A 19,332-nucleotide genomic window follows, 5' to 3' on the forward strand; every position below is an offset into this window, starting at 1 on the left:
CTCCTTACATACAATATGTTATTGCATTTCATCTTCACCACAGCTGTACAATTTATATACATACCCATTTTACAGATGAGGACACTGAGGCCCACAGAAGTTAGGTAACTTTCCCATAGCTACACAGCCAAAAGGTGTCAGAGCTCAGACTTGAACTCTGGTCTATATGATTCCTGAGCCTATGCATGTAAATCCTATTCTGCATCTACTGGGAGAAGAGGTTGGTGTGCTAGTAAGCTGGTTTCTGATTGGTAGCACTTGTCTATTTTTATGGTGTAAAAACTCCCAATGGGCTAATTTCAAGATACTAACAGTTAATAATTGGCTTACAACATTTCTAAATATTTAACACTCTTGTGAGCTGGTATGAAGTGGTTTTGGCACACCACAGGATAAGGAGTTAGGAAAACAAAAGTCCTTCAATAAGGAAATGTAATAATAGTTAACAAAAATGGCGTAGAGCTGTTCTTCACGTGTGTATCTGTGCTCAAGCCATCTGATTTCCAAGTCAATCATCTTCATCTCTTTGTCTGCAGCCTTTCTATTTTGGCAAAACCTGCTCTGCCCACTTACATGGCAAGTCTGAAGTTCTGAAAAATTAATACTCATTATCTCAGCATCCTTCAACCAATCACTGATAGAAATTAATGTAAAAATATCCAGCTCTTTTGTTTTTCATATGGGATAACTCTGAGGTGTGTATTCTTCACAGAATTAAGCTTCAATTACCCACAGTGATACCTTGCTTAGAGTGTAAGTAACTACTTACACTCTAATCCTTGACTTAAGGTCTGCTTCTGGAAAACTCAAATCAAGACAAGTGATTACCATTTTTTGAATGCCTGTGGCCCAGACAGACACTGTACTAGACACCTATATGTTTTTATGCAACTCTTTATGACATCTTATGCAATGAGTATCATTCCCAATTCTACAAATATGAAAATGAGGATCAGAGAAGTTAATTAACTTTGTGGAGGTCACATAGCTGGTATAGTAAATAGCAGAGCTGATATTCAAACTATGATTGATTGCAGTGTCTCTTGTCTTTTCACTAAACCATACTGCCTCTCTCACCGGAGAGACTGGATGAGCACATGTGAAACAATAAAGGAACAATTAACTGCTAAACTGACATATTGTATTGAACACTTTTGGGCAAAACTGTCATCATTTGTATGTTCCACAATTACTTTCTGAAATTCTCTTTTGTTGTGCCATCAACTTGAAAAATAAGGCCACGGACAAGTATTAGGAAATTCAATTTTTCATAGATTTTCTCTCTCCTCTATCTCTGCTTCACACAAATTAGGTACTGAAATAAAACTGAGCTGATGGCATAACAGAATATACCATGATGAAAATGCATATGAAGAAAATATGTTCCCTGGATGTATTTTTCGGCCTGCATAGCATTTGAAAGAATGGATAAGATATGTCATAAAATACCAACTAAGTCTCTATTGATTTTGAAAGTCGATATAGAACATTAGGAGATCAAACAACACAATATCCAGAGTGCTGAACTGGGAATAGTCTTACCAGCAAGAAACTCAAACAAAAGGAGGACTTAGCAACATATTTAATAGGCAAAAACTGGAGTGTGGAAATTTAAAATTTGTCAATGCCGCAGCTAAATCACCAAAACAGATTTTAATATTTAACAATGGCTTGCTGACATCAAGTAACTTAGACAGTTGCTCTGTAATATTTCCCATTAAAAAGCTCCTGAGTGCTAAAATTCTTAGCACTGTGCCTCAGAAGCTGGTGGAAACAAATGTTAAAATTTAACTCTGATTTAACAGTATCTTACAGTGTTGATTTCTTACTTATAATTATCTGCTCTGACAATATGCACAGAAAGAACGTTGTGGAATTTGGGATGGGGGAGTTCTAGGCCCAACTCTAGCCCTACATAGTTCTGTGACTTCAAGTAGTACTTTGGTTAAACGATGCTGTCAGTTAAATGATGCTCTACAAGATGCCTTGCCACTCTACCTGTCAATGATTCTAGGGCTAAAGCCATTTTTCACTTAAAATCCTATTCATGTAATGAGCACAGATCACATCCCAGCATTTCTAAAAGAGGTCCTCATCAATGGTCTGCACAACTGTGAATTCCTAAAATGTTTCAGGACCGCCATGGTGGTGGTTCATGGGAGGAAATGATGAAGAAGGTGGTCTTTAGGGCCCTGAGGACTACTTCAGGCACAGCAAAGCTGTTTTATGGCAAAAACCTCTCTATATTATTTTGCCTATAAGAGATTGTAGGCATGAATGAATGAAGTAATACTTTAGCTTCAAATTACAATGTGACTTGACTGACATTTGATACCCATTACTTTTCCCCCTTTAAAAAACAAATAACTTTTCTGCTAAGCCTCACTTACCATGGGAGCTTCATCAGCAGACCTGAGGCCCAGCTTTGTGCATATTTACCCGTGGCAACAGCACTCCCCAAAGACACCGCCAGGTGTCAATGGCAGTGGCTGAAGCAGCCACTTCTATTTGTTTCAAGCTTGTTTGTGGCATCATTACCTTTATGACACACAGCTATACCAAGAAAATGTAAGTATTTTTATTTTGGTCTCTAATTAATCTTGTCGTCCCCATGAGGCCCCATTGCTGGAAAGAGTAACAAAATTTACCTTACTTAGTGCAATCTGATTAAAATTTGGTCAAATATAATAAATTAAACAGTCTCTTTAGACAATGCTCAGTTTTACTATGTAAAAATGCTTGATCTCCTAAATGTCCATTTCCCCTTCTCCTAATACTCTTCTTGATGGCTTCGAGGTACATGGGTAGAAAAGCAAGTGACTCAACTTCAAGATGGTGGGAAGAGTGGTAGAGTCCTTGGATCAGCACTGGCACCTTTGTCTCTGGGCAATCTCACTTTCTACATCCTTTCCCACCTAGCCATCATGGCTGAGGCATATTCATGGTCTCTTCCCCCTCACCTTGGTCAGATACTAGGGGTGTTCCATGATGACCTCACCTTGGCTATTGATAATGGTATAGACCCTCCGGGCTGATGCCACATCTTTCATCACCACCCCAATAGAGCAGGTCCAGCCCATGATTTCTGCCTTCGTCTTCATCAGAGACGGACCCTTAGGAGGATCAAGGGTACTTGATCCAACCACCTTCCTGAGAAAGAGCCACCTCCACACCTTAAAAGGCTAAATCCAGCTTCTCCCTCCTCATCTAACTTCAATGAGCCATCCCTTTTGCTTTGAAGAGATTGCAAGGTGGCCTCCTTCAAGAGAAGCTGGTAAAGATCTCTGTTGTTGCCTTCAATGTTTTGATAAACTTACCATATAAATGACCTATGCCCTTCCCTGCCCATGGGCTTTGATCCCAAGTAATGAGAAATAGATACCATGTCTTTCAACACTTGCCTCCCTTGCTTCGCTCTCTTTTTCCCTCCCCAATATCACCCCATGACAGGAATGGAGATTTTTCATTGACTTTTCTTACATTAAATATTCCCCTTTTCATCCTAGCTTTAAAGGTGCACAAAGGTTATCTCCTCTGTACTATGAACAAACTCCATGATTTTATCTTCCAGGCCTAGTAGGTCATATTAAAGGGGAAATACAAGAATTTAGAGAGCCCTGTCTCAAGGCAATAACCTGACTTTTTCCTTTGAAATTCTCATTTTGACCACTGGAATCTAACTAGTAATTATCTTTCTCTTTGCATTCTACCTGTGAGGATCATCATTCTTCTTAAGCAGATAGCTTTTTGCAGAGAAGAGCAGATACTCAGACACAGCAGGAAAAAAGCATGGTAGTATATTTTTTGAAATACCATGTGCATGAAATGCTCTAAAATTGGATTGTGCTGAGAGTTGCACCGCTCTGTAAATTTGCTAAAAATTGAATTGCACATTCAAACAGGTGCATTTTATGATATGTAAATCATACCTCAATAAAGCTCTTAAAAACTCACGTGCAGTATAAAAGAGTGAGCACAGTTGCTCAGCCTCCTGTAGGCTGTGCTATGGCCCTCTTAGTGGAACTGCCGATGAGAGCAGTAGAAACAGAGCAAGCAAGCTCACGTGCAGGCACTGTCCTCTCCGTAAGGGTTAGGGAGCAATCATACTCCCAGTACAGTTCAGTGAGTAGAAAGCTGTAATTTTCCTTTAAACTGGGACTTACTTGCCAAATCTGTTTACATGGGTATCTCTCCAGCAATAGAATGTTATCAGTTTCTTTAAATCGTGAGCATGAACTGTAATTATGCATGCATGTGTTTACATAAAAATATTTTTTCACTGGCATACACTCTCTATGGAAGCTTCTTCTCTGGCAACATCAAATATCCAGAACGTACATAAAAATACACAAGAATGCAAAATAAATAAATAGAACAATGTTAGTGTAATAGACACCTGTGCACTCTACTTACATAGACCTATTCACATGTCATTCAGAGGCAATCTACCTTACATCAGCTACAATTCCAACCTTTTGTGGGCTAGAAAACCAAGAATATGAGACAGTAACCAAGCTTGTTAAGAGCAATAAATTGGAGGAAGTGTGGCAAATGGTGACTAAAGATATTATTAGTATTTATGAGAAGAAAATCATAACAGCTGACATTCATGGGAGACCATGATGAAGGAGACAGAAACAGTATAAAAGAAGCTACAAGAATTCAAAAGAGCAATCTGCCCATCATTCAATGAAGGGACAAACAGCTGGATACATCTCAACTCCTAGAAACGTTGTATTATTCAGTGCTAACAATGGCAATGCCAAGATACACAAAAGAGGGTTAAACTTGTTGAGTGAGGCAAGTAGGTTTTACAATTATTTTACAAATTATTCTATTCCTAAAAGCCTGTTTTGCTTATTTTTAAATTAAGTATTCTTATTTTATTGTGGTAAAAAAAAACACATAAGATAAAATTTATCATTTTAACTATTTTTAAGTGTATAGTTCACTATGTTGAAGTATATTCACATTGTTGTGAAACAGATCTCCAGGACTTTTTTATCTTGTCAAACCGAAACTCTATAATCACTAAATACTTTCCCTTCTCCGTTATTCTCCCACCCCCTGGTAACCACCATTCTACTTTATGTTTCTATGAATTTGATTGCTTTAGTTACCTCATTTAAGTGGATCATACAATATTTGATCATACAATTTGATGTCTGGCTTATTTCATTTAACATAATGTCCTCAAGGCTCATCCATGGGGTAGCGTGTGATGGGATTTCTGTCCTTTTTAAGGCTGAATAATACATCCATTGTATATATAAACCACATTTTGTTTATCTACTCATCCAATGATGGACATTTGGAGGCTATTGTGAATAGTGCTGCTATGAACATGGATATGCAAATATCTTTTCAAGACCTGTTTTCAATTCTTTTGGATACTTATCCAGAAGTGGGATTTCTGGATAATACAGTAGTTCTATTTCTTTTTTTTAAGTAAGCTTCACACCCAGTATGGACCCCAATGTGGGGCTTAACCTCACAACCCTGAGATCAAGACCTGAGCTGAAATCAAGAGTCAGATGCTTAACCACTGAGCCACCCAGGTGCCCCCTATTTTTAATTTTTTGAGGAAACCTCTATACTGTTTTTCATAGCAGTTGCACCATTTCACAAGCCCACCAATCATCTACAAGAGTTCCAATTTCTCCACATCCTCTTCAACACTTCTTATTTTCTGTTTGTTTTTTTAGTAGTAGTCATCCTAGTGAGTGTGAGGGTCAGTGATGTTGAGCACCTTTTCATATATTGTTGAGTCATTTGTGTATCATCTTTGAAGAAATATTTGTTCAAGTCTTTTGCCTAATTTTTAATGGGGTTATTTGATTTTTTGTAATTGAGTGTAGGAATTCTTTATATAGTGTGAATATTAATTCCTTATCAGATATATGATTTGCAAATATTTTCTCCCACTTCACAGGTTGCTTTTTCATTCTGTTGGTTGTGTCCTTTGATACACAAAAGCTTTCTAGATTGATAAAGTCTCAGGTGTCTATTTTTGGTCTTGTCTCCTATGCTTTTTGTGTCATACCCAAGAAGCTATTGCCAAATCAAATGTCATGAAGATTTCCCCTGTCTTCTCCTAGGAATTTTATAGTTTGGGGTCTTAAGTTTAGGCCTTTAATCCACTTTTCAGTTATTTTGTATATTGTGTAAAATAAGGGTCCAACTTTATTCTTTCACATGTGGATATCCAGTTTTCTCAACACCATTTGTTAAAGAGACTGTCCTTTCCCCACTGAGTGGTCTTACGTTGGAAATCATTTGACCACATACATGAAGGTTTATCTCTTGACTCTCAATTCTATTCCATTGGTCTATTTATCTGTCTTTATGCCAGTATCACACTTTCAATTATTGTAGCTTTGCAATATGTTTTGAAATCAGGAAGTGTGAGTCCTCCAAGTGTGTTATTTTTCAAAATTGTTTTGGCTATTTAGGGTCCCTTGAGATTCCATATGAATTCTAAGGTGAAATTTTCTATTTCTGCAGAAAATGCTCTTGGAATTTTGATAAGGATTGTACTGAATCTTAGTTCACTTTAGGTGGTATAGACGTCTTAACCATATTAAATCTTCCAATCAATGAACATGAGATGTCTTTTCATTTATTTGTGTCTTCTTTAATTTCTTTCAGTAATGTTTGCAGTTTTCAGTGTAGAAACTTCTTATCTCCCTGGTTAGATTATCTGTAAGTATTCTTTTTGATGCTATTATAAATCTTAAAACTTTTTTTTTTATATACAAACTTTAAGTGTATACCTTTTAAAGAGATTATCAATGAGACAGCCAGAGGTAGAATAGACAGCTGGTATCTTGTTGGTCTAAATCCTTCAACTCTAAATATCCTATTTGCTCACCCAAATCCACATGGTTTCAAGTCTTAGTCTACAAAATTTAGCCGTTCCACCACCAATAAGCAGCAGGAAATGAACAGCAAAGATGCATTCCATGGTGTCCTCTTGAGTCTATGGACCAACACTTGTTGGGACTCAATCCCTAGCTGAAAGGGCCCCTACCACAGAAGCCACAGTCTAGACAACTTTAAGTAAAGTATTTAAACCACATCTGGGAACTTGCAATGAAGCACAGCTAAAGCAGGAAAATTCCTGCTCTACAATAACTCCATTGCATGAGAATTTTGTGCTGTATTATTCACAAAACGAGTGTCAGGTGAAGCCCCACCTTGGAGGTCTCTGTGATTCATTTTGTGTCCAAATCTGCAACTTCTATTGAAGGGATGGTCCTTAAAGGCTTGATGGCAAAGGAAGCAGACCAACTACAGCTCCCTAAATCCACCAGAGAAAGGCTCTGTCCTTGCACAGACCCAGGAAAATGTTGAGCTAATCCATCATAATTTAATCAGTAGCAAAAACAAAAATAAGGAATTAATATCCAAAATATATAAAGAACTATACTACAACAACAAAAAACAAACAACCCAATTAAAAATATGCAAAGGGGGGGCGCCTGGGTGGCTCAGTCGTTAAGGGTCTACCTTCAGCTTAGGTCATGATCCCAGGGTCCTGGGATCGAGTCCCGCATCGGGCTCCCTGCTGGGCGGGGAGCCTGCTTCTCCTTCTCCCACCCCTGCTGCTTGTGTTCCTTCTTTCGCTGTATCTCTCTCTGTCAAATAAATAAATAAAATCTTAAAAAAAAAAAAAAAAACCCTATCTCTCGTGCCATATTTTTCTATTGTATTCTCTATGTGTGCTGTTTTAGTTCTGTGTAGGAAGACTATTAAAAATCACTGTCCCCCACAAAAAAAAAAATAGGCCACTGTCCCTTTTTCAATTACTCTATTAGAAGTGATAGAGGTCAAAGGTCTCCTTCCTCCTTCCTCGTATTACAATGCATTTGCTATTTGCTTTGAAGGTTCTATTTAAGCTAAATCTTCTTTTAAAACATACTCCCCATAGAGTTCCATGCGTATTTAGCCATATATTCAATGTGGTAAATATTTATTGAGGGAGGAATGTAGGACATACTCATCTTCAATGTACCAGGTACTTTACATACATTCTCACAAAACCCTTGAGGTTAGTAGTGTTATTTGCTATCACTTCCATTGTACCGGAGAGGGAACTGATGCTCAGAAAGGGACCTCACCGTTATTAGAGTCAGAAACTGAGCTTTGGTCTATAAAAAGCAAAGTTCAAACCCTGTCCTTCCCCAGCACTGCCTTAACCAAGTGTAAATTGGTCAGGATGACCATTTGTCAAAAAAATAAATATTTCTTATCACTGGATTTTCAAGAATGGGTAATCCTGATGCACTCCTATGCAAATTTTCATCTCTATATCATTCCTTAAAATATTTTTAATCTTTTTCTAGATTTGTAAGATTCTCTCTCTCGTATTTGAAATAATTAGTAAATGAGAACATCAATTTTCAATCAACTTATTATAATGCTTAATGAAATTAATGTAAGAATTGAGGGCTCAATATGAGAAACTCAATAAAATCCTTTATTGCCTAATACATGAAATGATATCATGGTTGTTTCTAGAAGTCAAGGATTAAACTAAGAAATGTAACTTAACCAAGAGAACGTAGAAGGAGGAAGGGCTGAGGTGGTATAAAGGAGCTCAAAAGAAGGTGATCTTCAAGGGAAACATTGAACTGTGAGCACAAAAGCAGCAAAATCCAGATCGTGGAGCGTTCTATAGGCCAGATAACCCAGGCTCTTTAACAGATAAATTATAAGAATAGAAAAGGACAGGAGGGTAAATCTATAAATTAAAAGACATATCACAGTTTCTTCTTAATGGATAACACTAAATTGCTATGTCTAGGAATGCATAATTAGATGGTTCAAATATTACAAAAATGCAAGAAAGTAATTACTACCCAAGTCAGTCAGGGTAGTGATCACTTATGGGGGGAGGGAAGAGCCTACGGTTGAAAGGCGGCACATAGGACATGTGCCTCCAAGATGATAGCAAATTTATATTTATATTATATTTCTTCACCTGTGTGGTGCTTGAAAGGCTACAAAATAATAGCCAGATGTTTTACATAATCAATCCCTCATAATCCAAAAAGAAGTTTAATGAACACAGAACCAGTCACCATGGAGATCTGGTCTCTCAGTGATCATGAAGCTCAAGGTGAAAGGAAAATGGGGAGAGGAGAGAAAGGGACTGTGTCAGAATCCATGAGTGGGTCAGGAACAAATTTAATGCGGAGAGATTCTATTTTTGTGATATAATTTTCTTTGAGGTGTTTTCCCATTTCCATATCCATTCTCGCACAGTGCCATGGAACAAGGGTACCACCCTCGAATCAAGAGACTCAGACTTCTAGAGAAGGAGTATGGCACGGCTAACTAGCCAGGAGGGGATGGGGTCACAGGGGCACTCAGTGAGGTTACCAGAGTGTTGATGAGGGAAAATCTCAAAAAAATGAGATCAGGATTTCCTTCAGAACCAAAAGGGAATTCCCCATTTGGAAGAGAACGGTGGTGCTGTTGGCAGACCCTGGAAAAAGAGGCCCAAGATCCCACTTCTCAGTTAGAAAACTGAAGAAACGAGAAATTAAAAAGAAAACAATGTTGTGATGTTCCCAGGGATGGTGTTGAAGCAACATTATAATTTCTGCAAAGTATATAAATATATCAGATTAAAGGTTACTCATTTACCCTTTCATTCCCAAAGAATGGTGATTTTTAAAAAGGGCAGGGGAGGGGTGGAGTTTGGGGAGGGGAGGGCTACCCCACTTTACAAAGGTTCACAAAGGTTCTTGTTCCTGGAGCTAACTCTGCAAACAAAAGATAAACAAAAGATACTCAACTTCCATGCACTTGAAAGCACTTCAAGTATATATGCAAAACAATTAGGGAACACTTACAAATTAGGTATTCATGAACTGTCATAACATCTTTATATAATAAAGCAGGGAAAGCCAAGGGCAGAGGGGATATCAAAAGTTAGCTTAACTATGATTTGCAACAAAGGAGTGTATTGACATGACAACATGTTGGAAAATTAGTATCTTTTGTCACTGTCTTTGAGTCATAAGGAGGGCACTAAACAAATTACTGAAAAATTTTGTTCCTGGATATCATAGTTTCAATTTCATTAAAATATACCAGACTTATAACAGTATTTTAAGGTCTCCTTTTCAAGAGAAGAAATACCTGCAACCCTCCCCCATTAAAACTTGAAATTTGCTTCCATTTTAAAAGTGTTTCAGTAAGAATCAAAGCTGAATAAAATAGAAAGAATGAATTTGCAGGTTGATTTATGTGGAATGTTTGTGGGTTTGTGTTATTATTTCAAACCACAAGGGGAAATATTATTTGAGTCCAAAGAACTCTTAATTTTTAATGGAATTAAAATTTCATCTGATGTCATCAATTGCCTAAACTTCTCTTGGATGTACTATGGCAAGGTCATAAACTGTATACAAGCATGAACAATTCTGTACCTGCAACAAAGTTCCCTAGTACAGGTTTGTAACAGATAGCCAACAAGAGTTTGTTTAACACAGGCAAATCATTTAACATACTCATCAAATGTCACCTTGCTCAATCTGGTCACACATACTTAGAAATTTACTAAGTCTGACAGATATATATCCTATATCCCACCTTTTAGGGTGTCATAGCCAACATTTGGCACAATTAGTTGTGATCAGACATGTTATCGCCTTATCACCTGCTCAAGGATGACCAGACACACAGCCTAAGCCTTCTGGTATTCTCTGGAATTAAAATTTAAGGTTAAACTTTGCTCTTCACTATTCAAACATGGCAATTATTGAAGTCATCACAAGACGTGTCCAGTTACAAGGATGCATGTTTGATTTAGGAAGAATAGATACTTTTTTTTAAGTTCCTATCAGAGTTCCAAAGGGTGTGTGGCTTTGAAACAAGAATTAGGATTAAAAACAAAAAACCAAACAAACAAAACAGTGCAGGGCTCAGGTAGTCAGAATTATCCTGCTCACCCTTGCCTCCCATAAAGAAGCCTGCCATATTATTAGGAATTCTTTAAATCAACAGTCTACTTTATACTTCTCAGTCAGTTCTCAAATAGCCAGATGTCTTAAATGACAGTGTGTGCTGACCCTAGAAACGCAAAAGTAATAGTTTTGCAAAAAGCTCCTGCAGTTTAAAAGCTAGTTGTTTTTTTTTTAATACCATATAATGAAACAATAATAATGCAACTTGAAAAAAATTTTTTTGAATAGGATCCGGGGCAATTATGCTGGAACTTTTGGGGGACAATACAAGGAACAAACGAAAAATGTTTCTTGTAGTACAATGGTTCTTGTCTTGCCAACTACTCTGCAAAATTCCCCACCCTGAAAATGATCCGCAGGGAACGCAAGCCAGGGTACCTGACGCACCTGTTGAGCCCAAGCCCCCAGAGAGCTCCGACTTAACACAGCTTCATTAAGTCGTGTTCAGTACAATTCGAAAGGGTATTGATGCAAAGAGGAGTTATTCCTGGAGGAGGGCTCCTCCTAAAAGGTCAACAACTAACTAGTTCGTGAAAATGCCTAAATAGCAATAGTAATGACCTTTCAAAGCAGGGCTCTTCACCGGCGAGGGCAGGTAAGGGGTGAGCTTTTTGTGAAACCCTTGGCAAACATCCAAACGTTTATGGATGGGTGAGTTTTCACGGAAACAACGTTCACAGTATTGCATCACACGTTCAAAGCCATCTAAGACCCTCCCTCGCTAAAGCTGGTAATCATGATATGACAGTAGAACTAAATGACATCCGCGTTATAAAATCAGTCTGGGGAATTCTGCTGCTCAACACTTTCTTTAAACAACTAACATCCAGTCCCCCACCTGCAGGCTCCCATCCTAAGCACTTCAGGGCATCACTCTCTCTGTAAGATCAGGGTAGCCTCTTTTAACGCCTGTTGGTAGAGTAGCAGGGTGGAGGTGGGAGGGGTGGTGCTGTGCTTGTCCCAAAGTAGAAGCAAAATCTGCTTTCTTTCAGGGAAGGCACTTCCACCGGGTCTAGGGATCCCCGCAGCAGCGCGCCAAGCAGTAAAACCCCGACATGCACTTCATTTAACAAACCTGCACAATGCCCATTCCTGTGCAAGCGCGCTTCATAAAAGTTAACTTGTTTAATTCTAAAAATAACCCCCAAAGGTGCAGAAAGGGATGCAAAAAATCCACGACGATGCAGACTTCCTACCCACCCCAGCCGCCTTACAGAGAAATAACCCTCCGCCTCGTTTCCCCCAGGTCAACCATTTTCCGTGAGAGAAAAAAACCCGCGTGGGGAGCGATTAAGGGCTAAAATCGCAGCCGCGCGGAGGCCAGTCGTTACCGTCCAGCGGGCACTCGCGGTCCGGGTGGCTGCTCATCGCTGCTCCCCGACTCCGGGCTGTCCCCCGAGCGGCTCCTTCGGTCTAGGCGGCGGCTGCAGTTGCTGAGGCAGCGCCCCCCTTGGGGCCCCGCAGGTGTGCCCGGCAGCAGCTGGGCGCGCGCCACTGCAGTGGGAGAGCCAAGGACACACGCCTGGCGCTCCTTTCACTTTGCAACCCGAGGCTCCAGCGCCAGTCTCCTGCAGCCCAAGGCTCTTTATTAATACTTGGCGTGCAGCTGGCTGCATGCCATCGATTTGACCCACGGCCAGGGTTCCTTTGACCTCGCTGGGAAGGGGTGGGAACAGTGTGTGGGAGCGTAGGTGATTTGACTGGGTGGGAGGCGGTAGAGAACACCCCCAGCAGCTCTCCCAGGCAAGGCAGGTGAGTGAGCCTCGGCCTGTGACTTTCCCAGAGTCCAGCGTTTTGGAGTAACTACCTCGCGGCATCCGATCTGGCCCCAGAAGCCCTCAGCTAAATATGATGCCTGCTCCAGGCCACCAGCTCAGGGAACCTATTTTGGGGCCGCTGCAGTGAGCAGGATCCGCTACCCATTCATTCAGTACCGCCTTGACATTTCAGAGTTCTACAGGCGAATCCCTGTTCCCCTATCCGATTTCAGCCTCTCTTGCCTCTGCAAAATTCCAGCTTGGAGAAGGGAAAGGCAGGGGGCTAGTGAGCAAAAGGAGGTGGTGAATTAGAAAGGCCCAATATTTATTTGGTGTTCAGACTAAAACGTTCTCAACACTGTATTTCTTCCAGCAAGCCCATGGAAGTTGGGTTGCAACCATGTTCCTATTGTAAATTTAAATTTAATCAGCGAATGCTGCTTTTTTATCGTTCCTCTAACAAGCTTTATGTTTAAAGTTAAATTCCCTTGGGAGCTTTTAAGTTAGGCTGTTGGTATGATAGGAGCAATCAGTTAATGCCATTTCAAAGCACGTTTATGACAACTACATTAGGGAACTGCATTTGTAATCTAGCCCTCTCAACGGGCTTAAAAAAAATTCCTGGTTTATTTTTGCACAGAGCCTAGTATGGCTCCTTAGCAGGTGAATTCTTTCCTCTGCTTTCCTGGTATAGTTTAACTTTTCCTCCTTTCCTAACATAGTTTACGGCCCTATCAGTGAAGACAGGGCAGACTTTTGCTCTCAGGTAAGAACTGATTATTCCTAATATACCTACAACTAGAGTTATTAAAAATAGTTAAGACCCTGCAGACAAATTTTATGAAGTTTCTGAGACCCCTTCTCCCAACTTACTCTCTTATATCTGGTTTCAGCAGATAAAGGACTGAGATCTAGTGATGAAAACATAAATGAGAAATTCAGGAGTTCACCTGTGGTAACTCAATTTAAAAATTACTGAAAGAACTATATGCTCCAGCAAGTTTTTCTTTTTGCTTTTAGCATTATAATAAGTGAACCCTCTCTACTCCAGCTCAGAACAGTCACGTGTCCACAACTGCTAAATTATATATCTCTCTGTGGGAGACAAACCAGGACCAGCTGGGCCACAGTGGGTTGCAGAAATGTCCATTTACACACCTGGACCAGGGAATGCTCCCACACTCTCCTCTCCCCTGCTCCCACCAGGGAATATACCATTCAGAATTTCTTAGACTGAAAACCAGAAATTGCTCTATGAATAGGCTTACCTGGCTTATCTCAACTCTCATATTTATTCTTATAACAAAGGCATTGTTATATTGTCATATTCAATGTTATGTCAGTATTCGGTGTTATACTGTTATATTGTCATATTCTTTGGTTCTTTTATTCTTCAGTTACTGAGCACTTCTCCCTGTGCCAGTTACTAGTAATTTCAAGAAAAATCCTGCCCTCAGAATAATTTAGTGTAGGTAAGACAAGCTTAGAACCAGCTAAACTTTCTTAGATATTTTGTGTTCTTTGAAAGATATGGGGCATTAAGGAGCCACCACCAAGGAGATGGCTAATTCTACCTGAAGGATTAAGAAATGCTTCTAAGCAGAAGTGAGTATTTTCACTAGTAATAGTTGCTATCATCTTTAAACATGCACTGTGAACTAGGCACTCTGCTAAATGCTTTTCATACATTCCCTCCTATAGTCCTTATAAGAATGGGAATTATTACTGTGCCCTTTTTACAGATGGACAAGTGGAGGCTCAGCTTAAGTAACTTGCCCACAGATACAGAGGTGAGGAGTTTCAGAACCATGATTGGAATGTAGCTTCTATGATTACAGAGCCTCTGCCCAATTTCTACACTGGATTGCATGAGTTAGCAAAAACTCTTTCCACAATCTGTAATAAGAGCTTTTCACCAAAACCTTTCAGAAAAAAAAAAGGGGGGGGGTCCTTAGAGAGTACAAAGATAGGTTAGTTGGTGTTGTAGGAACCAGACTGCGCCTAGGCAGTCAGGATTCCTCACAAAGAAGCTTCTACTTTTCACAACAAGGCAGGACACAAAAATGGCTCTTAAGAAAGAGCTTGGGAATCAGTGTCCCAGGGAAAATTGCTGTGAGAACAGCATTCATTAATTCATAAATCCATTCAACTTTTATTGAGCACTTACTTTGTGACACACACTTTCCTGGAAGTTGATTTCATCTCAACAACAGATTCTCCTAGGAATGTTCCAAGGAATTAGAAATTTACATTCAGAGAAAAGAAAAAGAAATATCTCTTCCATGCAAAGTTGGCCATCGGACCAATTTAGTCGAAGGCAAAAAACATGCCTTTTGCTGGACAGGGCATGAAAGAGAAGAAAGAACATCCTGAGGATCTGTTCCAATAAGAAAATTTCCAGCAGTCACACTTACCCAAGAAGGTCCACAAATTGCATTGGTCTAAAATTGTACTGGCATGCTCAGCTCAGAGACAGTAAAATGTAATGATTAGGTATCTAGTCTTTGTTCTCAAACAAACACTGCTTTCAAATGCTGATTCATGTGCTACTGGTTCAATCCAGATCTGTCCAATGAATGAGTAACTCAGGTAAGTTACATAACTAGCTAGCCTAAGACTTCACATCCTGTAAAATGGACAAAAGAACGAACCCTATAGGATTTTTGCATGATTATCTATATACTGGTAAAGGAGTGTTTTCAGTTGCTTGTAGCAGAGACCAAATTAGCAGAAATTTAAGTAAATTAGATTTTTTTTCTTCACTCAACATTAAGATAGTTGAGGTAGATGGTCTAGAGCTGGTACTGCAGCTCCGTGTTTTCGTCAGTGACCCAGCAGGCTTCTCATTTTTCGCTCCAGCATCCTTAATATAGGCTTTCAGCTTCAGGACTTCCTTATGGTGACAGAATGGCTGCCAGAACTCTGGATTGACTCATGTTTAAACAAGAGAAAGAAGGGGGAAAGGGCAAAGGTAGCACCTTGCCGCTGAGTCCGGTCCCTTAAAATAACTCTCTTGGAAGCCTTATCCAACAACTTCCATGTAAAATGCGGTAGATGGGCGCTCGTCAAGAGAAGTTGGTGTCTGTGTGTGTGTGTGTGTGTGTGTGTGTGTGTGTGTGTGTGTGTGTGTTAGGCACTTTAGAGGTTCTGTTGTTGAGGAAAAGGGAGAGAATGGATATTGGGTGGGCAGCCAGCAATCTCTGCCACAGTTAGAAAACATTTGACACAGTGCCTGACGCAAAGTAAATACCTACCCACCCACCCCCCAAAAAAGAGAGAAAGTAGCTATGTTAGAGAGTCAAGAAAACCACAGATAAATAGATAATAATAGGACTGGTCTAATTGTGTGTGCATTTTGGGGAGGGGAAAGGGGAAGAATTTGAGTCAAGAGAGTATTGTTTATAAAAGAACATTCATTCATGTTGTAAGTTCCAAGCAGAGCTCAGGAAACATCAATTAGATTATAAACAGTACACTTTGGTGCGGAAAAACTTGAGAAGGAACCCAAATTAGACACTTCACAGAAGAATTCTAGGCCAAGAGAAACAGTATACAGCAATTCATAGAAACAAAAATGGAGAGGTGGGAGAGAAAAAAAATGAGCAAGGGATTTAACATTTATTGTTTTCAAGCAACCTAAATGGCATCTGGCTATCTTTAAAAAATTTTTATAAGCACCTAATTAGGAGGATACCAATGGCACACAGACTTGCAGAGGTTGGAGGTTGGAAAATCAGATTTGGAAGTCAAGCAAGAACCAAGCTAGTTTGGGAAGTTCCGTAGCAAGCCCAGCAAGCATCCTTTTGCTTGGACAAGTCTGGCCAAGGATGTCCCCTCTCCCTGAAAGCCCCATTGCCACCATCAGACCCTACTTCAGGTACCCTGAGAGAGTACAGTTTCTTATTTTTGTATCACTTAATCCTATCAATCACGTGTGTGCACCTGATTGGTCTGCCTGGATCCAATGGTGGAGACTAATCTCCTTTCTTGGCTTCCCCAGGTGCTGAAGTGCCCCCACCATTACCATACTCAATGAGAGGACCACCACACACATAAGAAGGAGGGATAGATGCAGGACAGCCAAAAAGAAAGATAAATACCAACTGCAGTGTCCAAATGAGCCAAGCTGTGCTGAGCACTTGGCACATCATCTTCACAGCAATCCTGAAAATCAGTTATTACTACTTTCATTTTATCAATTTAAAATTAGTTTTTTGTCTAAGGCTACAATAGTAAGCAACAGAGCTGAGATTCAAACTCGTGGATTCCAAAAGCTCTTCCTTTTTGCAACATGTGGCACAACTTCCATGTTTCATTTTATCTGGATTTGGCATTGTAAGAAGCATTTCCCTCCCTGAGTCTAGGGAGGGTCTGGGAGAGTGACATGGAGAAATTAAAAGCCATTTGACATCGAACATGATTCTTGCAGCTAGCAGACAATGAAGACACTTGATAATGACTTGACTACTAATCAGTCATTCACTTAGATCACTCTTTTCAAGAGATTTTTTGTGTTTTATTTTTAATTTTTAAAATTCAAGAAAGTTAAGAATACCATTCCATTTCTCCCCATGTACACAGGGCTTAAACAAGAAAGGTTCAGAGACACCTGCCACAATAGTGTCTAAAAAGACAGAGGCTCTTCCTCAGCTATGCCTCTGTCCCCAAAGAGGACGATATGTTATCTGAAAAGTACCATAATAGAAGTTGATGAATTTACAATCTTAGATTTATTTTTAACCACCTGCTATTAGGATAAGACACTAAGTTTCCTGGAAATCCCACTATTGGCTTATGCTTTGGGTTTGGTCAGAAAGGCACTGGCAATGTTAATTCTTGGAGTATGATCTATAGACCAGTGCCAGTCAGGGAAGTGCTCCTGACTGGTCCACACAGAGGAAAAGACAGAAAATGAGGGAGTCATTTAGAAACTATAATGGAAACAACCTTGGCACTCTTTACTTTTTTTTTTTAAGTAGGCTCCACGCCCAGCATGGAGCCCAACATGGAGCTTAAACTCACCACCCTGAGATCAAGACCTGAGATCAAGAGGCAGACGCTCACAGATCCAGCCGCTTGGCACTCCCGCACTATTGATTTCTTAGGCCTGGTGACAGTTGTGGGGCGATTCTGGGCATTCTAGGATGTTTAGCAGTATTGCTAGCATTTACCTATTGGATGCCAATAGCACCGTCCTCCCAGTTTTGATAACCAAAACGTCTCCAGACATTGACAAACGTCCCCATGAGACAAATGCTCCTGGTTGAGAACCACTGCTTTATCGTCATTTGACAGACTAATTTTATGTCTGTTGTATCTAATAATATAAAATTGGAGCTTTGCATTGTGTATGTCTTTTAGTTCACTTTTTCCAGTAATTTATTATCATATTTTACTATTAACTCATGACAGATTTTGAAAATTGGTCCTTCCCTAAAACACACTGATACAGAAGGTCACTGTTCAAATACAGAAGTGGTCCTTAGAAGAAAGGGTACAACCTTGGGCTATCCTTCATTTCTCTGCCATAATAACCAAATATTACAAGGCAGCTTATTAAGATACTAACCAGCCTTTATGTTTTATGTGCTCACTCCTGGGGCCCACCATGGAAAAGTCTACAGCGTTCCCACCATTGCCATGAAGACACTGGGTTCTACAACTTGCAGTCAGAGTAAGCAGTTCTCTTGTGTTTCCCAGGGCAGAAGAACATTTGCTAGGCGGGGAGGGCCACCATAGAGACAAACCCTAAAACTCTTAGGAGAGAAAGCCCTGGGTCACAGGTCACAAACTGCCCAGCCACCAACTGAATCTGGCCTACAAACGGGTTTTATTTGGCTCCCAAAATGATGTTTTTAAAAATCAACTACCACATTATTTCTCACAAAAATCCCATTCCCAGCATCTCTCAAAAAATTAGAAAGAGCCCTTTGGCCACCGTGGGCGGCCCTCCCTCGTGTTGTCAGTTAGCTGCAACTGAAAAGCCGCCGCCCTCCTTCCCCTCCCTTCTGCTGTCCTCGGACACAGCCCACTTCCGGTGCGCGCGGGCATGTAAGCTGTCAGTGCCTGGGCTAGGCCTACCGAGCAGCTAATCTTGATTTTTGGAGACACAAAGAGGACAGAGAATTTGACCCTTGAGGGTGGAAGGAGATGAGGCTGGGGACTCCCCAAGCCAGGGCGAGGGCAGGTCAGGGGTTCAAGTGGCTCTAGTAACTAGGTCTTAGCCTAGGTGCTGGGCCCTGGAGATAGGCAGGCTTCAGAAGGAGTTGGCAGTGTAGACACCTCTATAGATGGATACAGATGGCGTGGGCCTAATCTTCCTGACTGTTCCATTGCAAGTGCGGCCACAACTCTAGTCTGCCTGGGCAGTGGTGACCCTCACAAGCCAGTGTGCAGGACGCTGGCCCGTCAATAATTACTTGGTCTTGTAGGGCTCAAAATTCCCCTGCACAAGATTTCCACTGGCAAGTGAGTGCTCGAGCCAAACTTAATAGAGCTTAGGAAGATAAGTAAGTATGACATTGATTGCCCTCTGAATCCCAGGGAGCAACTGCCATCTGTTAGAATAACACTTAGCGAGTATCCACTGCGTGCAGGCT

General features: G+C 40.4%; 1 protein-coding gene across 2 annotated transcripts in view; it reads right to left on the bottom strand.

Moving 5' to 3' along the window:
- Nucleotides 1-12,766, bottom strand: part of GADL1 (glutamate decarboxylase like 1) — a 164,831-nt gene extending 152,065 nt beyond the window's left edge. Inside the window, exon 1 of one of the 2 annotated variants that reach the window (XM_078072720.1) lies at nt 12,308-12,766. In XM_078072720.1, the coding sequence (XP_077928846.1) occupies nt 12,308-12,344 (37 nt within the window). In that variant the 5' untranslated portion in view covers nt 12,345-12,766. The remainder of the gene's footprint in view (nt 1-12,307) is intronic. The other variant, XM_036084207.2, reaches the window with a different exon arrangement.
- Between the last annotated feature and the right edge of the window lie 6,566 nt (nt 12,767-19,332).

The sequence above is a fragment of the Halichoerus grypus genome, chromosome 1 (genome assembly GCF_964656455.1).
Source record: "Halichoerus grypus chromosome 1, mHalGry1.hap1.1, whole genome shotgun sequence".
NCBI classification, from domain to species: domain Eukaryota; kingdom Metazoa; phylum Chordata; class Mammalia; order Carnivora; family Phocidae; genus Halichoerus; species Halichoerus grypus.